This window comes from Bombina bombina, chromosome 4, assembly GCF_027579735.1.
Source record: "Bombina bombina isolate aBomBom1 chromosome 4, aBomBom1.pri, whole genome shotgun sequence".
Taxonomy (NCBI): domain Eukaryota; kingdom Metazoa; phylum Chordata; class Amphibia; order Anura; family Bombinatoridae; genus Bombina; species Bombina bombina.
The window spans coordinates 68,433,239-68,449,578 of NC_069502.1; the positions used below are offsets into that span (position 1 = coordinate 68,433,239).

Sequence of the window (16,340 nt, forward strand, 5' to 3'; positions counted from 1 at the left end):
TTACGAATATGGATGGAAACGGTAGGCAGGGCATATCACATGTATTACACCATATTTTCTATTAACAAAAGTCACAGCTCTTTTAAATGGTCATTATAAACGGTCCCCTGAACATAAGCTCTGAACAGTATGCGCTAGTCCATACTCTGAGGCTGCTGCAAATGACGTTGCTCCGTTCTTGCTGCAAGAGGAGGAGGCGGGGTCACGTGGTCGGCCCCAAGCAAACAGAAAATCGCGCCGCTCTGCTTAAGGAGGCGGAGACCCAGATCGGCAAAGAATGAAAAGCGCACCACATTTCATTCTCCACAGCCGAGTAACACAAGTTAAACGTTAAAGCCATGAATGTTGTAAAAGCCACATTGTCAGTCGCGAGCTGTGAGCAGGTCCTGCTTTGCTTCCCAGGCACAAGACTGAAGAAAAGTTGACTCATTGCAACGTTAACTTACTGCAGTTCTCAGTGACCCAAACTGAAAATGTGCTGCTGTACTACAGTGGTAACTAGCTTAACGTCAGGAAAAATTACATTTACTGAGGGACTGAAAAGGTTAAAATAAACTACAGCCTTTGGAGATGATTTATACAAGGAAAATATCCAAATAAGTGCATAAAGTGCCTGCCACAGCCGATTAAAATCATTTCCAAGGATTTATGTCCCAGCAAAACTGCAATAAATTCTACTTAGTGCAAGTCTCCAACCTGCAAGACAAAAGCACTTACCTGCAGTCTAGCCGTCCGGTAGGAGGACAGCTCACATGGTGTGAAAGGATGCCACTCCTTACAGAGACCTGTGGAAAAAGAAAGAACAGAGTAAACCTACTCTGGCTTTTTTTTTTTTTTTTACTAGGGCAGCAATATGTTAGGAACTTGTGAAGTGGGCTGCGTTTTCCTAACTGCTTTAAAGCCACCACTACTCTACTGAAGAGATTGAAGAAATTAATTCCTTTTTCGGGTACTTTTCCCTGCAAGCACGTCAGACACCAAACTTCACCTCCTCCATTGACAGAGGCAGAGAGAATGACTGGGGATTGTGGGAAGGGGAGTGATACTTAAAGGGACACTGAACCAAAAATTTTTCTTTCGTGATTCAGACAGAGCATGCAATTTTAAGCAACTTTCTAATTTACTCCTATTAATTTTTCTTCGTTCACTTGCTATCTTTATTTGAAAAAGAAGGCATCTAAGCTTCTTTTATGGTTCAGATCTCTGGACAGCACTTTTTTATTGGATGAATTTATCCACCAATCGGCAAGAATAACCCAGGTTATTCACCAAAAATGGGCCGGCATCTAAACCTATTCTTGCATTTCAAATAAAGATACCAAAAGAATGAAGAAAATTTGATAATAGGAGTAAATTAGAAAGTTGCTTAAAATTGCATGCTCTTTCTGAATCACAAAATACAATTTTTTTGGTTTAGTGTCCCTTTAACCCCTTGAGTGCTAATGACGTCTGAGCCGTCACAGAGTTTCCCACTCTGGTGCTAATGACTGCTCAGAGCCGTCACTAGCACTCTCCCAACTTGAGGGAGATCTGGGGGCTCCTACCCCGGCGATCGGTGCTGCAAAATGAAAGGCATCGCCGGGGCTTCCCGTTTTGCGTGGTGACGTCACCGCGCAACTTTATTTAACATTAACAATGTTAAATATAGGAGCAGGGGGCATGCTGCTTAGAAGCCTGTATCTCAGGCATCTAAGCAGCTAGAGACCCCCAAGACCCACCGTTGGAAAGGTAATCACCTAACCTTTCCAACAGTGTAAGTCTTGGGGATCTGAAATAAAAAAAAAATATAAAATAAAAAACCCTTTAAAAAAACCTTAGCATTCAAAGGGTTAATAGTTCTGCTGTGGTGCTCTTTGCCTCCTCCTCCTGGCCAGGAGTGATATTCCCACTAGTAATTGATGAGGAAAGAAAAATAAACAGTTGATCGGGTACAAGAGACCATTATTTGAAAGAGGAGAGTCTGCCCTTTAAACTGTGGGGTTACATACTCCTGTAAGATGCAGGTGATAGCCATAAAACTGCAATAACCTGCAGCTTTTTTTCCTTGAAGGAGGGGTGCTCTACTAAATGCCTTATGTCCCCTTTTGAATGGGTTAGAGGGTAAAGGGACCCCCTCATTTGGGTTAGTTCTACTTAACAGCCAGTGAGCAATCGGTTCTTAAGGCCTGATTGTACCAATCAGGCCTTAAGAACCGGACAGATAGCTCAGCATGCTAATGCACTGTGGCTAAGCTCTGTAGCAACCCAAGGGTTGCAGGTTCGATCCCTGGGTAGGTACATTCATTCTTCCTAGGTCGATTTAAAATGAGCAGCGCCTTGAGACCCTTACTGGTGATTAGCCGCGCTATACAAGTACCACATACATGTACTTTTGTTAAATTCAAAATCGTGAAACATTTTTACTTTTTTGTTCTTCATTTGAGTGAGAACTTGACATTTTCTGTAATGTTCTTTTGCTGTTGAACGGAGAACATTGTGTACTTGTGTATTGTAATGCATTATAGATAATTTTATTTTATCCCAAGATAATCAAAATAAAACTATATTTGATAATAAAAGTATCATTTCATAAGATTTGTGGAATTCAAATTCAAGAACCAAATTGTTTTTGTTTTCTTTGTAGTACTTGCACAATGAAAAGAAGCTGCTACATGGTGATATTAAGTCATCCAATGTTGTTATTAAAGGTGACTTTGAATCCATCAAAATCTGTGACGTCGGTGTGTCTTTGCCTTTGGATGAAAACATGATCAGTAAGTTTGTTTGTGTCCCGAAGACAGAAGCATTAGTAACGTTATGCTTCATCTAATAATGCCTCTGCTGTAGTATAATGGTAATCGCCCCTAAATTAAACTACTGCTAATTACCCCTAAAATAGATAGAACACCTTAAAAGACGATTAAATACAGTAGTTGCGGAGACAACAAATGCATAACAAAAAGAAAACAATGCAAAATATCTTGCTCTAAATTTCAAATGAAAAGTAGACTTTTTTTTTATGCCCCCTGTAACATGTCAGCCATCGGTCAATCACAAAATACATATAAGCATTTTCTGTGAACTCTTCTTATGCTCAGAAAGCGTGCATATAAACGGATTGCGCACGTTATTTTTGCCATTATTTCTTTTGGTTTTAATTGTGTGCTCTGAATCCTGAAAGTTTTGACTTTAGCTTCCCAAAGGGACATTTAAACTCAAAATGTAATTAACCTTTTAAAAGGTTTAATTATGCACATTACAAAAAAAATGTAGTGTTTGTTTTTTATTTTAACTAAAGGGCCATTATTGTAAAGACATTGCATGCTGTAATTTTAAGACTAGTGACCTGCACCCCCACAAAGAGAGAATTCAGAACGTAATATGGCATTAAAACTGATGTCCATGCAAGAGTTTGTTCCCAATCAAACTTAAAAAGCATGGAAGTTCAAAAATTTTAAATTTAATTTGGTATATATTACTGGAATGGCCTATGGTTGTTTGGAATTTGCATGCTTTTTAATATTTGATTGAGAACGCTTGATGTTGGTGCAAATTTTTTTTCTTTTCTTATTGAATTTGTAATATGTACGATGGGAGTGTAGTGTGAATGTGAATTTACCACAGTACTCTGCTGCCACCAAACATGTATAAACTTACATTTTAAAATGTTTTTTTTTATCTCTGTAACCACCACCACTACTACTACTAGATAATGAACTCCTATCTGCATGCCAAAATTGGAGCAAAGTTTGTTGTAGATGAGGTAGTTGTTAAAGGGACATGAAACACAAACCTTTTCGAATGATTAAGCTAGAACATACAATTTTAAACAACTTTCCAATTTACTTCTATTTAATTTTCTTCTTTTTGTATCCTTTGTTGAAAAACATACCCAGGTATGGTCAGGAGCTGGGAACTAGCTGCTAATTGGTGGCTGCACACAAATACCTCTCCATTGGCTTACCAATGTGCTCAGCTAGCTCCCAGTAGTCCATTGATGCTCTTTCAATAATCCATTGATGCTCTTTCAATAAAGGATACCAGAAAAATGAAGAAAAATTGATAAAAGTAAATTGGGAAGTTGGTTAAAATTGTAGGCTGTATCTGAATTCTGAAAGGTTTTGGGTTTCATGTCCCTTTACTGTTGTGAATATTATTATTATTATTATTATTATTATTTCAGTAGTGTACCTGCAAAGTGTATATGTGTAAAGACACAATAAATATTATGTAACCTCTATATCATTCTGATAATGTATCTATCTCTATCGGTTACCAACTTTGCAGGGTCAATGTGTGCAATTTAATAACACTCTGAATTATATCATTTGCAAAGGATGATAGATATAAAACCTGAATCCTTTTTAGTTCTGATTTGTCTAATTAAACTGAGACCAGATCGATAAGCAAACTTAGTTTATTAAAATAATTATTGGAAATAATAAGCAATATTTGAATAAAGCAAATCAATAAGCATACATCATTACACTGATTTAATGATTATCAGGTTAAAACTAATGAAAACCATCAGTAAATTTATTTTCCTTGCAGTAGCTTGCATGTTTAATAGAGAAACACACTTTTGTTATTTAAATTCTCAGCATAGCTGGCAAGAATCGGGAAAACTAATAAACCTGGCAAACCATAAGAAAATTAAATTACCAGATTCCTGATTGACCCAGTGTAATTGTCGACAGATAAGACCAGGTTAACAGAAATTACCTAACAAAATATCCTATATAATAAAAGGCCAAGTGTGTTTGTCCGAAGCTGTCATGCGCAGTAGAGACTGCGCGTGAGGACAAACAAACCTGGCCTTCCAACTGACCTGGTGTTGTGTGGTGGAGTGGGCGTGGCCGGGCGGATGCAGGGTGGGCGTGGCCGGGCGGATGCAGAGTGGGCGGCGATAGAGGGGGGAGAGTGGGCGGCGATAGAGAGAGGGGGGAGAGTGGGCGGCGATAGGGAGAGAGCAAGGGGTGGAACCACTGTACTGCAAAAAATGGCCCGTGTGAACAGGCTTTAGGACTAATTTGACTATAAAGGGCAAACCAGAGCTGATTAACTCACCTGATTCAATAATAAAACTTTGAATATAAATGTAAAGAGCATAAATCAAATTAATAAAACTGTTTCATATAGGTTTGTTTCATACTTGTGGGATCCTTCACTGGGGTTCAGTGTAAAAAGACCCTCTTGGGTTACCCCTGGACCCTCTCTTGACATTATCCTGACTTGTCTATCTGGTCAGCTTAGCCTCCCATCTCCTCTGGATAGGGTGTGGTCATCATGCATGCTCAGTGTGGTCCTTTGTGCCATCTGCTTGTGTCCCCTTCTCCCCCTCTTGTGGGTGAATGTGTATTTTATGGAAAACTCTTAACTCCACCCCCACTGATAAGGTTAGGTTTCAAATAAATTATTGGCTAAAACTATTTACAAATTAATTAACATTTTTGTTAATAAGCTAAGATTTAGCAGGCAGAATATTTTTCCCTTGGAATATGGCACTCGTCACTAAGCTATAATAGACAAATATGTATTTTGTAAATATATTCTGAAAAACAAGTCAGTATCTCTAGTTGACTATTAACCAAGGTTGAATCCCACAAATGTTTATAGAAAAATACTTACATGGTTCTAGTATGACAAACATGGGGGTATTTATACCAGTGATATGATAGGAATCATGCAGTTATGTCAGGGACCTTGAATATCATAGTAACTAAGCATGAATTATTTTGATAAAGTACAAAAACTTCACCGTATGCAATTATATACTGAGAAGCAACACTAGCTAATAGCTACATATTAATACTGAAAAATACTATATATGTGTATGTGTACCTAAATCTATACGTAAATACACATGATCAATTTTACCCCTATATTATATAGCACAGACATATGTGATTGATTATTCAATATCAAAATGTCCTGACATTACGTTATAGGAAAAAGTAAGCCATTTTAATGTGTCTCTAAAAAAACAAACAACAATAAAACATAATTTATGCTTAACTGATAAATTTATTTCATGGTGATGAGTCCACAATCCGTTACTCCTGGGAATTACTCTTCCTTGACACCAGTAGGCGGCAAAGATTCCCAAATTTCAATAGATCTATAAAACCCCTCCCACCTCAAATGTACTTCACTCCTAACGTATAGCCAAGCAAAATGAGGTGAGAAAAAGGAATAAGCCATAAAAGGAGAAGGGGGAAAAATATTAAACCCAAAACCAAAGGGAGGGGTCTTGTGGACTCTCACCACCATGAAAGAAATGAATTTATCTGGTAAGCATAAATTTGTTTTCTTTCATACATTTGGTGAGAGTCCCTGATCCATTACTCCTGGGAACAAATACCCAAACCGTGGAGTTGAGTAATAGCATAAAGGGAGGGATTCAAAAAACATTGTTTCTTTTGTAAAATAATGGTCCACAGTCCTCCATAAGATATATATTTCCCTCCACCAGGAGGAGGTCAAGAACCAATATCAGAGTTTAAAATCCCTCCCATCTCTTAGTTTGTTGGAGATGGTTGAGAATAGAGGTTGTTCCAGCTACTATCTTATGGATTACAAATTGGGAGCTCAGACCTATGTGAGATCCGCAGTCCCTGGGGAGTATCATTTACAAAGAAAAAAGACTCTTCACAGCAGCTGAATGATGGTGACACAGGAATACACTTATGTCCATTTACCTAACAGGATTTCAGCCATAACTACCCTTGTTGCTGAGACTCGTGCCTAGCTTTCCCGAGGGACTCTGGTACCGCCAAAGGTTTGCAGTAGGAAATACCCAATACCTGCACTGGATACTGCTGCATTGACATGCCTGGTAAGTCAGTGGAGATGTGCTGCATTAGTTAAGTGATTTTACACAGCACAGACAGCCCAGATGCTATTTGTAGGTACTGTGACACAGGTACAGCATAGCCAGGGGACTTAACCTGCTCTCCTCATGACAATTTTTTTCTCTCCATATCGTGTCCCTACCAGATCTACTAGCATTGAGAACACTAGGGAAGCCTCTGACCTTTTTTAACCCTCTGGCAGCTTTTGGGATAATTTTCTGAGAACTTTAAAAAATCGTGTGTTTTTATTTAAGAGAACCGGCAATAGCTTAATGCATGATACAGTCGTGCGGTCTCCAGTTAGGCATATTCTAAGAGTTTATATGATTATGCTTGGTACACTTTATTTCACTCAAAAACATTCAGAAGTGTGTTTTTTTATTTCTAAGTCACCGGCTTTACTCCTGGTGATAGCCCCGTCCCCTTTGTGTTCCTGGGCTTTTCTCTCATCTATCCAGAGCCTCCGTGACTAGGTTTAACCTGCAACAGTTGTGACCTAATTTTTAACAGATTTTAATCTGATTTCTAGTGCCTGCCAATCCAAGGAAGGGGATGAGAACCATACAGGAGCTGCCAGGGGGGTACTTAAGGGCTTTTCTTATTTATTGGGGCTTGTGAAACTTACTACAGTGGGATATTGTACAGGTGTCTGAGGGAGTGTTACTATAGTGCAGAGGGCTCTTTACCAGGTTTTCTCTCTTATTGAAACAGTTAGTACAAACATGGAACAAGAAGTTTTCTGTCCCCACTGACATTTATATTGACAAGTCAGTTACTGGTGTGTGTTTATTTTGCAAAATGTTCCAGTATGACAGGTCACTCAAATCTCTAAGAACTGTATACCTCAAATTTTGCATACATATCAGCTGCAACAGTCTACTATACAGAGGGAATTCTCCCTGTACTTGACACTCATGGGGAAAACTACTGTTTTTACTCCTGAAACTAAAAATAAAATCTACAAAATAGTGACTGTTTAACGGCTGTCCCCAATTAAATAGGCGTAAATCTGGGGATTTAACTCAGTCGCCTAAGGTAAATGTTCAAAATATTTCTTGTGCTGATAACCTAAGGTTTAGAATTGATAACATCCTCTCTAAACATGTTTTTTTTTTTTTTTTTACAAGGACCTATAGGCAGCTGTACACATAGCACTTTCTAAAGTGATCTGCAGTGTACCCTATTATATGCACAATTCTATATTGTATTAAACATAACAATGGTGTCATTACCATTTATTATCACTATCTTCACTATTTATACTTATTTTTAAGTCAATTAAGCATTGTTCTCCCATCATTACCAGGGGGTTTTAAGGTGTGTGTTTGTTTTTTTTAGTCTGCACTTTATATACTGCTATACACTTTTTAACCTTTGGTATATTATTTGCTGTAATGCATATCATGCAGATTCAGTTCTCTATTCTAATAAAAAAAAATAGCTAAAAGCAATTTATGTGTATTGCATGTTCAGCAGCACAAATATAATTTTTACATAGGCAGGACTCCTGTCTGTGAATGCAAGACATTACAGGTCGTATGCTATTGGTTTACACAATTCTGTAGTTTATATACCGCCTAGGTATATAGGTATACATTCATTGTACTTTGCATGTTTTTATTTCCAATTCAAGTCTGTAGGATGTATCTGTATTTTAATACTACAGTGGAGATAATTTAGAGATAAAAGATCTATTGGTATCTCTCTTTACCTATGTTATGTGTAAATTCTATGCACAAATTTTCATGCAGATACTGGATATTGGTCATGAATATGTTCACTATCAGTAGAGATCAAATCCATTGGTATCTCTTATACCGTTATGAGTGATTTATATGTATGTACTTACATTTATCATTCAGATACTGAGCATCAATTATGAATATTTTAATTATGCACTTTGTATGTTTACCTTTATGAATATATGCAGTCTCTGCTTATTCTTGACATGAATTTGCAAGTGTCTAATGTGTACCTGTTGGTCTATATGTGCTGCTTTTTTAATCAGGAAGGCCACATGACAGTCTAAATATGAGCAAATGTTCATGTATACTACTTTTGTCATGTACAGATATTTTAAACTTATGTATAAGTTTCTACATTTTTGGGATCTACCCTGAAAATAGTTTGGATACCTGGACTGATTCTCTTTTATCCTTCAAGAGATCAAGTGTGTTTGTGTTCTTTGAAGCAGAGTCCCCCTGATTGACCAGCGGTCCTATATACATGTTGTCTATATGATCTTTAAGAACAGCAATTTATAAAAGGATAGGGGCATAATTAATCCTAGTACCTGTGTAACCCCAGGGTCAAGGTTTTTACCCCAATCTGTTCATTGTCCAAAGGGATTTACAGTTCTGTCCTTGATTTCATACCCCTAAACATATTGGTCAGGATTCCCACTTGTATAGTGGGAACATCCTTTGTCTCTCTCTCCCCCCCCCCCCCCTTAATCCAAAAGGTTTAGTTTAGGGCTATTCTATACCTCCAAGGATTCTTTTCGGCACACTAGCTGTACCTACCAGGTATTCCGTGATAACCTTACCCTTTACTGTTCAATTTAGGCACCAGTGTCTTTTGGACTTAGTTACTGCAAACTACGTAAAGTATTCTGAAACTTGTATTGGACTTCAATGTTTAGCATAGGCCTATGTTCAAACTTGCTGTTTCTGTGATCTTTATTCTGATAAGCAAAATATCAGTTAGTAATTCAGTAAAGATTTAAAAAAAAAATACCTGATTGATCTGTGTAACTGTTCCTGCATTCTGAGTTTCACCCACCCTAACTCTCTCTCCGCTAATGTTATATGAAGAAACGGCTTTAGGCAAAAGTAGTCTGTAAAACTGCCTTATCCTGAAAAAAAACATGACCATGAGGAATACAGGAAAGAGCAGATTGCAAAACCCTTAACACCAGGTTAAGATTCCGTGAAGGAAAAATTGGCTTGATCACAGGTTTAATAAGAGCCAAAGCCTGAACAAAACAATGAACATCAGGAAGATTGGCAATTTTCCTGTGAATTAAAACTGAATGAGCAGAGAACGGGTAGATAGGCTCTTATCCAGACCGTACTGAATAGATGTGCACATTCCAGATGAGCGTTAGTCGTGTGAAAAATCGAACTGATCACACCAAAAACCAGACGCGCACAAAACAGCAAGGGGAAAAATGTAAAGATTCTGTAGACTAGAGTGTCTAAATGTTAAATTGTACTTACCAATAGACGAAAATCTAGTACTGAAACATATCAGCAGAGGTAATGGAATTAGGAGTATATTGTAGATTTATAAGAGGTAAAATATTTCCCATGAGGCAAAATAGGAGCCTCAAACCATACCCCCATATACATTCCACTGACTAGCACTGTACTCTTGAGGGGAAACGGGCCCCAATATATACTGAGAACCCCTCTCACTGGAGAATCAAATGCACATCTTCATTTTACGACCACTTCCATCTGAGGCAAAGTAAAGACTACAGGATTTGTGAGGTGGGAGGAGTTTTAGAGAATGCTTTGTGTTTGTGAATCTTTCCCTCCTAGTGGTAAGCAAGAGTAATTCCCAGGAGTAATGGATCGTGGACTCTCACCATCTGTATGAAAGAAATAATACACTATATGGTGGTGATTAAGTGCTGTAACCCCTTTATAGAACCTATGTTTTCAAATTTTATGGGGTTAAAGGGCATTAAAGTGATTGAAGTATAACACAATACTGGGCAGTAGATACATGTAATATTTTAAAACAGGGCCACTTTAATTTATTAACATTTTGAAAGATGTTATGTTTTTAAAATAATTCCCTTTCAGTTTGTGGTTCACCCAACGACTCGAAAGCCGGATTTGTCATAGATATGCTAAACAAGGTAGGAGATGCTAACAGAGGAACGGCAGAATGTTTACTATAACTAAGAGCGAAGTAATTTTATAAACAGTCTTTTAAAATGTTAATAAATGAAAGTACCCGTTTTATAGATTACCTTTATATATACTGCCCAGTATTGTGTTGTACTTTACAATCACTATGCACAAAATATACTTTGTAAACAGTTATTCCCCACCTCCCTCTAGTCACGGGTGGCCAACCTGTTGAAATCTCACTTTCACTGCATGTCATTGATTACGTGTTCACTTGTGCAACGACTCTCCTGCAGATAATTGCAGTGAAACCTGGAGGGATGCATGACATTGGTTTAGTATTTCATTTTCTTTTAAAGGTACAGTCTACACCAGAATATTGTTTTAAAAGATAGATAATCCCTTTATTACCCATTCCCTAGTTTTGCATAACCAAGTTATATTAATACACTTTTTACCTCTGTTATTATCTTGTATCTAAGCCTCTGCAAACTGCCCCTTATTTCTGTTCTATGGACAGACTTGCATTTTAGCCAGTCAGTGCTGGCTTCTAGGAACTCCACGTGTGTGAGCACAGTGTTATCTATATGGAACAAATTAACTAACACCCTCTAGTGGTGAAAAACTGTCAAAATGCCCTGAGCTAAGAGGTGGCCTTCAAGGGCTTAGAAATTATCATATGAACCTCTTAGATTTAGCTTTCAACTAAGTATACCAAGAGAACAAAGCAAAATTGGTGATAGAACTACATTGGAAAATTGTTTAAAATTACATGCCCTATCTGAATAATGAAATTTTGTTTTGGACTAGACTGTCCCTTTTTTACGGGTATTTTTTACGGTGGTGTTTTGATCTGTTTGTAAAATGCATAAAGTTACAATAATATAGTTTGAGAGCATTGATGATATCCTTGTAATGATGGGAAAACAAATTACAGGATTACCTCCATCTGTGTACTTACTGTACAGTAGTGTAGCAATTTCACATTAGAAGCTTGTTCTACATTTAGAATAAAATATAGCTGCAAGCAGCGATAGAGGTGGCCATGTGCATCGACATTTCAATGGCATACAAGCAGCTAGGTCACAATATAAAGCTTTATAGAAGTTTTTACAATTCAAAACATTAGCAGTTGGAAAGAAAACACATTTTTGAAATTTTTGCGTTTTTCAAGATGGCTGCCCCACCATATGACCAATACTTTCATCACGATCAGATGTAACTCTAGGTGACAATATATGGTTATACAGCAAATTTCACAGCTTTAACATAAGCGGTTGGAAAGAAACACTTTTTCGAAATTTTCGCGTAAACCAATATGGCTGCCACAGCTTGTGACCAATTCCTCAACATTAACAACTGTGACTAGGTCACAATATAAGGTTATACAGCAAGTTTCACAGTTCTAACATAAGCAGTTGCAGAGAAAATAGATTTTCGAAATATTCGCATAAAACAAAATGGCTGCCAGATCATATGATATACAGCCTCCATATTATGCACAATAATTGTCACCATAGATGTCAATAAACATGGCAAAAATAAAGCATTTTTGTAAAACGGTTTTTGTTTTATTATTAGTTTAAAAATATCGTTAAGCGTTTTTGAACAATTCAAAATGGCTGCCAAACCACATGACCTATCAATTTCTCTTGAACAAATCTGAATGTTAGTCATAAGATAACTGTAAACAAAATTTCAAGTGTGCGCCTTAAGCGGTTTCGGAGAAGAAGATTTTTATAATTTTTAAAAACAGCGCATACGAAACAAAATGGCCGCCAAGCTATGCATTGTATGGCTTTCAAATTGTACATACTAATGCTCACTATAAACCTCTACAATTTGCAGAAGTTTTATGAAAATTTGCAAATGTTTTATTTCACGAAGGCGACTGCGCAGTGCAAATTTTTACTGCAATATTGCCTTTAGCGGTCATGACTGTGTACTCATGTGTCTGCTACACTGTAATATAGTTAAATAGTGTAAACATAATGCATAAATTGCAAATTTGCGCAATTAAATGTTGATAAAGGTTAATGTCTCACAGCAACCACGTTGATTATGGAAAAATCGCAATTTAAACAAACTTGGTAGAGGACCTTCCAAGGAGTATTTGTGCAAAATTGTGCTTTATTGCACTAAGCGGTTTACGAGAAGATGTTTAAAGATTTTCGCAAAATGCAAGATGGCTGCTACCTCATGTGACCAAAGCACTTCTGTTGAGCAATGGCAAATCTAGGTCATAGCAGCACTGAGCACAGCAAGTTTCAAAGTTGTAACATAAGCAGTTCCAGAGCTGAAGATTTTTAAGCGTTTCTCGAAATTTGTCGCAAAAAACAAAATGGCTGCCTAACTATATGACCTATGAGTTCAATGTTGCATGAGATGTAGCATTGCAATAGGCTGTAGCAGCAAACCTGATTTCAAGATTTTAGCATAATTAATTTGTGTTTTTGTGAGCAATTTACTCAAGAGGCAGTATTAAATTACAAATAATTACGGTAAACATAAAACCAATATTGTTTCCGCATCATGTGACTGATTATCTCCTAATGAGCAACTGTGAATCTAGGTCACCATAAAAGATTATACAGCAAATTTCACGGTTCTTACATAAGCGGTTGCAGAGAAAATAGACTTTCGATATTTTTGCGTAAACCAAGATGGCTGCCCGATCCTAAGATACAGCCTCCATATTACGCACTATAGTGCTCACCATAGATGTTAATAAACATGGCAAAAATAAATCGGTTTTGTCAAACGGTTTTTGTTTTATTAAAGATTAAACAATATCGTTAAGCAATTTTGAACAATTCAAAATGGCTGGGAAACCACATGACCAATTGACTTCTCTTGAACAAATCTGAATATTGGTCATAACATAATTTTATTAACCACGTTTCAGGTCCGTCTCATAAGCGGTTTCGGAGAAGAAGATTTTTTTCTCTTAAGTGTATCCAGTCCACGGATCATCCATTACTTGTGGGATATTCTCCTTCCCAACAGGAAGTTGCAAGAGGATCACCCACAGCAGAGCTGCTATATAGCTCCTCCCCTCACTGCCATATCCAGTCATTCTCTTGCAACTCTCAACAAAGATGGACGTAGTAAGAGGAGTGTGGTGTATTATAGTTAGTTTTTTAACTTCAATCAAAAGTTTATTTTTAAATGGTACCGGAGTGTACTGTTTTATCAACGGCAGCATTAGAAGAAGAATCTGCCTGTGATTTCTATGATCTTAGCAGAAGTAACTAAGATCCATTGCCGTTCTCACATATTCTGAGGAGTGAGGTAACTTCAGAGGGGGAATGGAGTGCAGGTTTTCCTGCAATAAGGTATGTGCAGTAAACATATTTCTAGGGATGGAATTGCTAGAAAAATGCTGCTGATACCGGATTAATGTAAGTTAAGCCTTAAATGCAGTGATTTAATAGCGACTGGTATCAGGCTTATTAACAGAGATACATACTCTTATAAAAGTGCAATATAAAACGTTTGCTGGCATGTTAATCGTTTTTATATATGTTTGGTGATAAAACTGATTGGGGCCTAGTTTTTTTTCTCCACATGGCTGGCTTGATTTTTGCCTAGAAACAGTTCCTGGAGGCTTTCCACTGTTGTAATATGAGTGGGAGGGGCCTTTTTTAGTGCTTTTCTGTGCAGATAAAAATACTGACAGACATCCAGCTGCCTTCTGCATGATACAGGACATCTCTGAAGGGCTCAAAAGGCTTCAAAGTCGTGTTTGAGGAGGGTAACAAAACGTTTTTGTCATTTATTATTCTGTTTTTGTTATTAAGGGGTTAATCATCCATTTGCAAGTGGGTGCAATGCTCTGCTGACTTGTTACATACACTGTAAAAATTTTGTTAGTGTAACTGCCTTTTTTCACTGTTTCAAATTTTGTCAAAATTTGTTTCTCTTAAAGGCACAGTAACGTTTTTTATATTGCTTGTTAACTTGCTTTAAAGTGTTTTCCAAGCTTGCTAGTCTCATTGCTAGTCTGTACAAACATGTCTGAAACAGAGGATACTTGTTCATTATGTTTAAAAGCCATGGTGGAGCCCCATAGGAGAATGTGTACTAAATGTATTGATTTCACCTTAAACAGTAAAGATCAGTCTTTATCTATAAAAGAATTGTCACCAGAGGGGTCTGTCGAGGGGGAAGTTATGCCGACTAACTCTCCCCACGTGTCGGACCCTTCGCCTCCAGCTCAAGGGACGCACGCTAATATGGCGCCAAGTACATCAGGGACGCCCATAGCGATTACTTTGCAGGACATGGCTACAATCATGAATAATACCCTGTCAGAGGTATTATCCAGATTGCCTGAATTGAGAGGCAAGCGCGATAGCTCTGGGGTTAGACGAGATACAGAGCGCGTAGATGCTGTAAGAGCCATGTCTGATACTGCGTCACAATATGCAGAACCTGAGGACGGAGAGCTTCAGTCTGTGGGTGACGTCTCTGAATCGGGGAGACCTGATTCAGAGATTTCTAATTTTAATTTTAAAGCTTGAGAACCTCCGTGTATTGCTTGGGGAGGTATTAGCTGCTCTGAATGACTGTGACACAATTGCAGTGCCAGAGAAATTGTGTAGGCTGGATAAATACTATGCAGTGCCGGTGAGTACTGATGTTTTTCCAATACCTAAAAGGCTTACAGAAATTATTAGTAAGGAGTGGGATAGGCCCGGTGTGCCCTTTTCCCCACCTCCTATATTTAGAAAAATGTTTCCAATAGATGCCACTACACGGGACTTATGGCAGACTGTCCCTAAGGTGGAGGGAGCAGTTTCTACTTTAGCAAAGCGTACCACTATCCCGGTTGAGGACAGTTGTGCTTTTTCAGATCCAATGGATAAAAAATTAGAGGGTTACCTTAAGAAAATGTTTATTCAACAAGGTTTTATTTTACAGCCCCTTGCATGCATTGCGCCTGTCACTGCTGCGGCGGCATTCTGGTTTGAGGCCCTGGAAGAGGCCATCCATACAGCTCCATTGACTGAAATTGTTGACAAGCTTAGAACTCTTAAGCTAGCTAACTCATTTGTTTCTGATGCCATTGTTCATTTGACTAAACTAACGGCTAAGAATTCCGGATTCGCCATCCAGGCACGTAGGGCGCTATGGCTCAAATCCTGGTCAGCTGATGTGACTTCAAAGTCTAAATTACTCAACATTCCTTTCAAGGGGCAGACCTTATTCAGGCCTGGTTTGAAAGAAATTATTGCTGACATTACTGGAGGTAAGGGTCATACCCTTCCTCAGGACAGGGCCAAATCAAAGGCCAAACAGTCTAATTTTCGTGCCTTTTGAAATTTCAAGGCAGGTGCAGCATCAACTTCCTCTGCTTCAAAACAAGAGGGAACTTTTGCTCAATCCAAGCAGGCCTGGAAACCTAACCAGTCCTGGAACAAGGGCAAGCAGGCCAGAAAGCCTGCTGCTGCCTCTAAGACAGCATGAAGGAGCGGCCCCCTATCCGACAACGGATCTAGTAGGGGGCAGACTCTCTCTCTTCGCCCAGGCGTGGGCAAGAGATGTTCAGGATCCCTGGGCGTTGGAGATCATATCTCAGGGATATCTTCTGGACTTCAAAGCTTCTCCTCCACAAGGGAGATTTCACCTTTCAAGATTATCTGCAAACCAG

At 38.2% G+C, this 16,340-nt stretch overlaps 1 protein-coding gene across 1 annotated transcript in view; it reads left to right on the forward strand.

Annotated features, from left to right (window-relative positions):
- The window catches only part of PBK (PDZ binding kinase), a 39,221-nt gene that overhangs the window by 17,964 nt on the left and 4,917 nt on the right, over positions 1–16,340 (forward strand). The window contains exon 5 of the mRNA XM_053708907.1: positions 2,624–2,753. Coding sequence (XP_053564882.1) covers positions 2,624–2,753 — 130 coding nt within the window. The remainder of the gene's footprint in view (positions 1–2,623; positions 2,754–16,340) is intronic.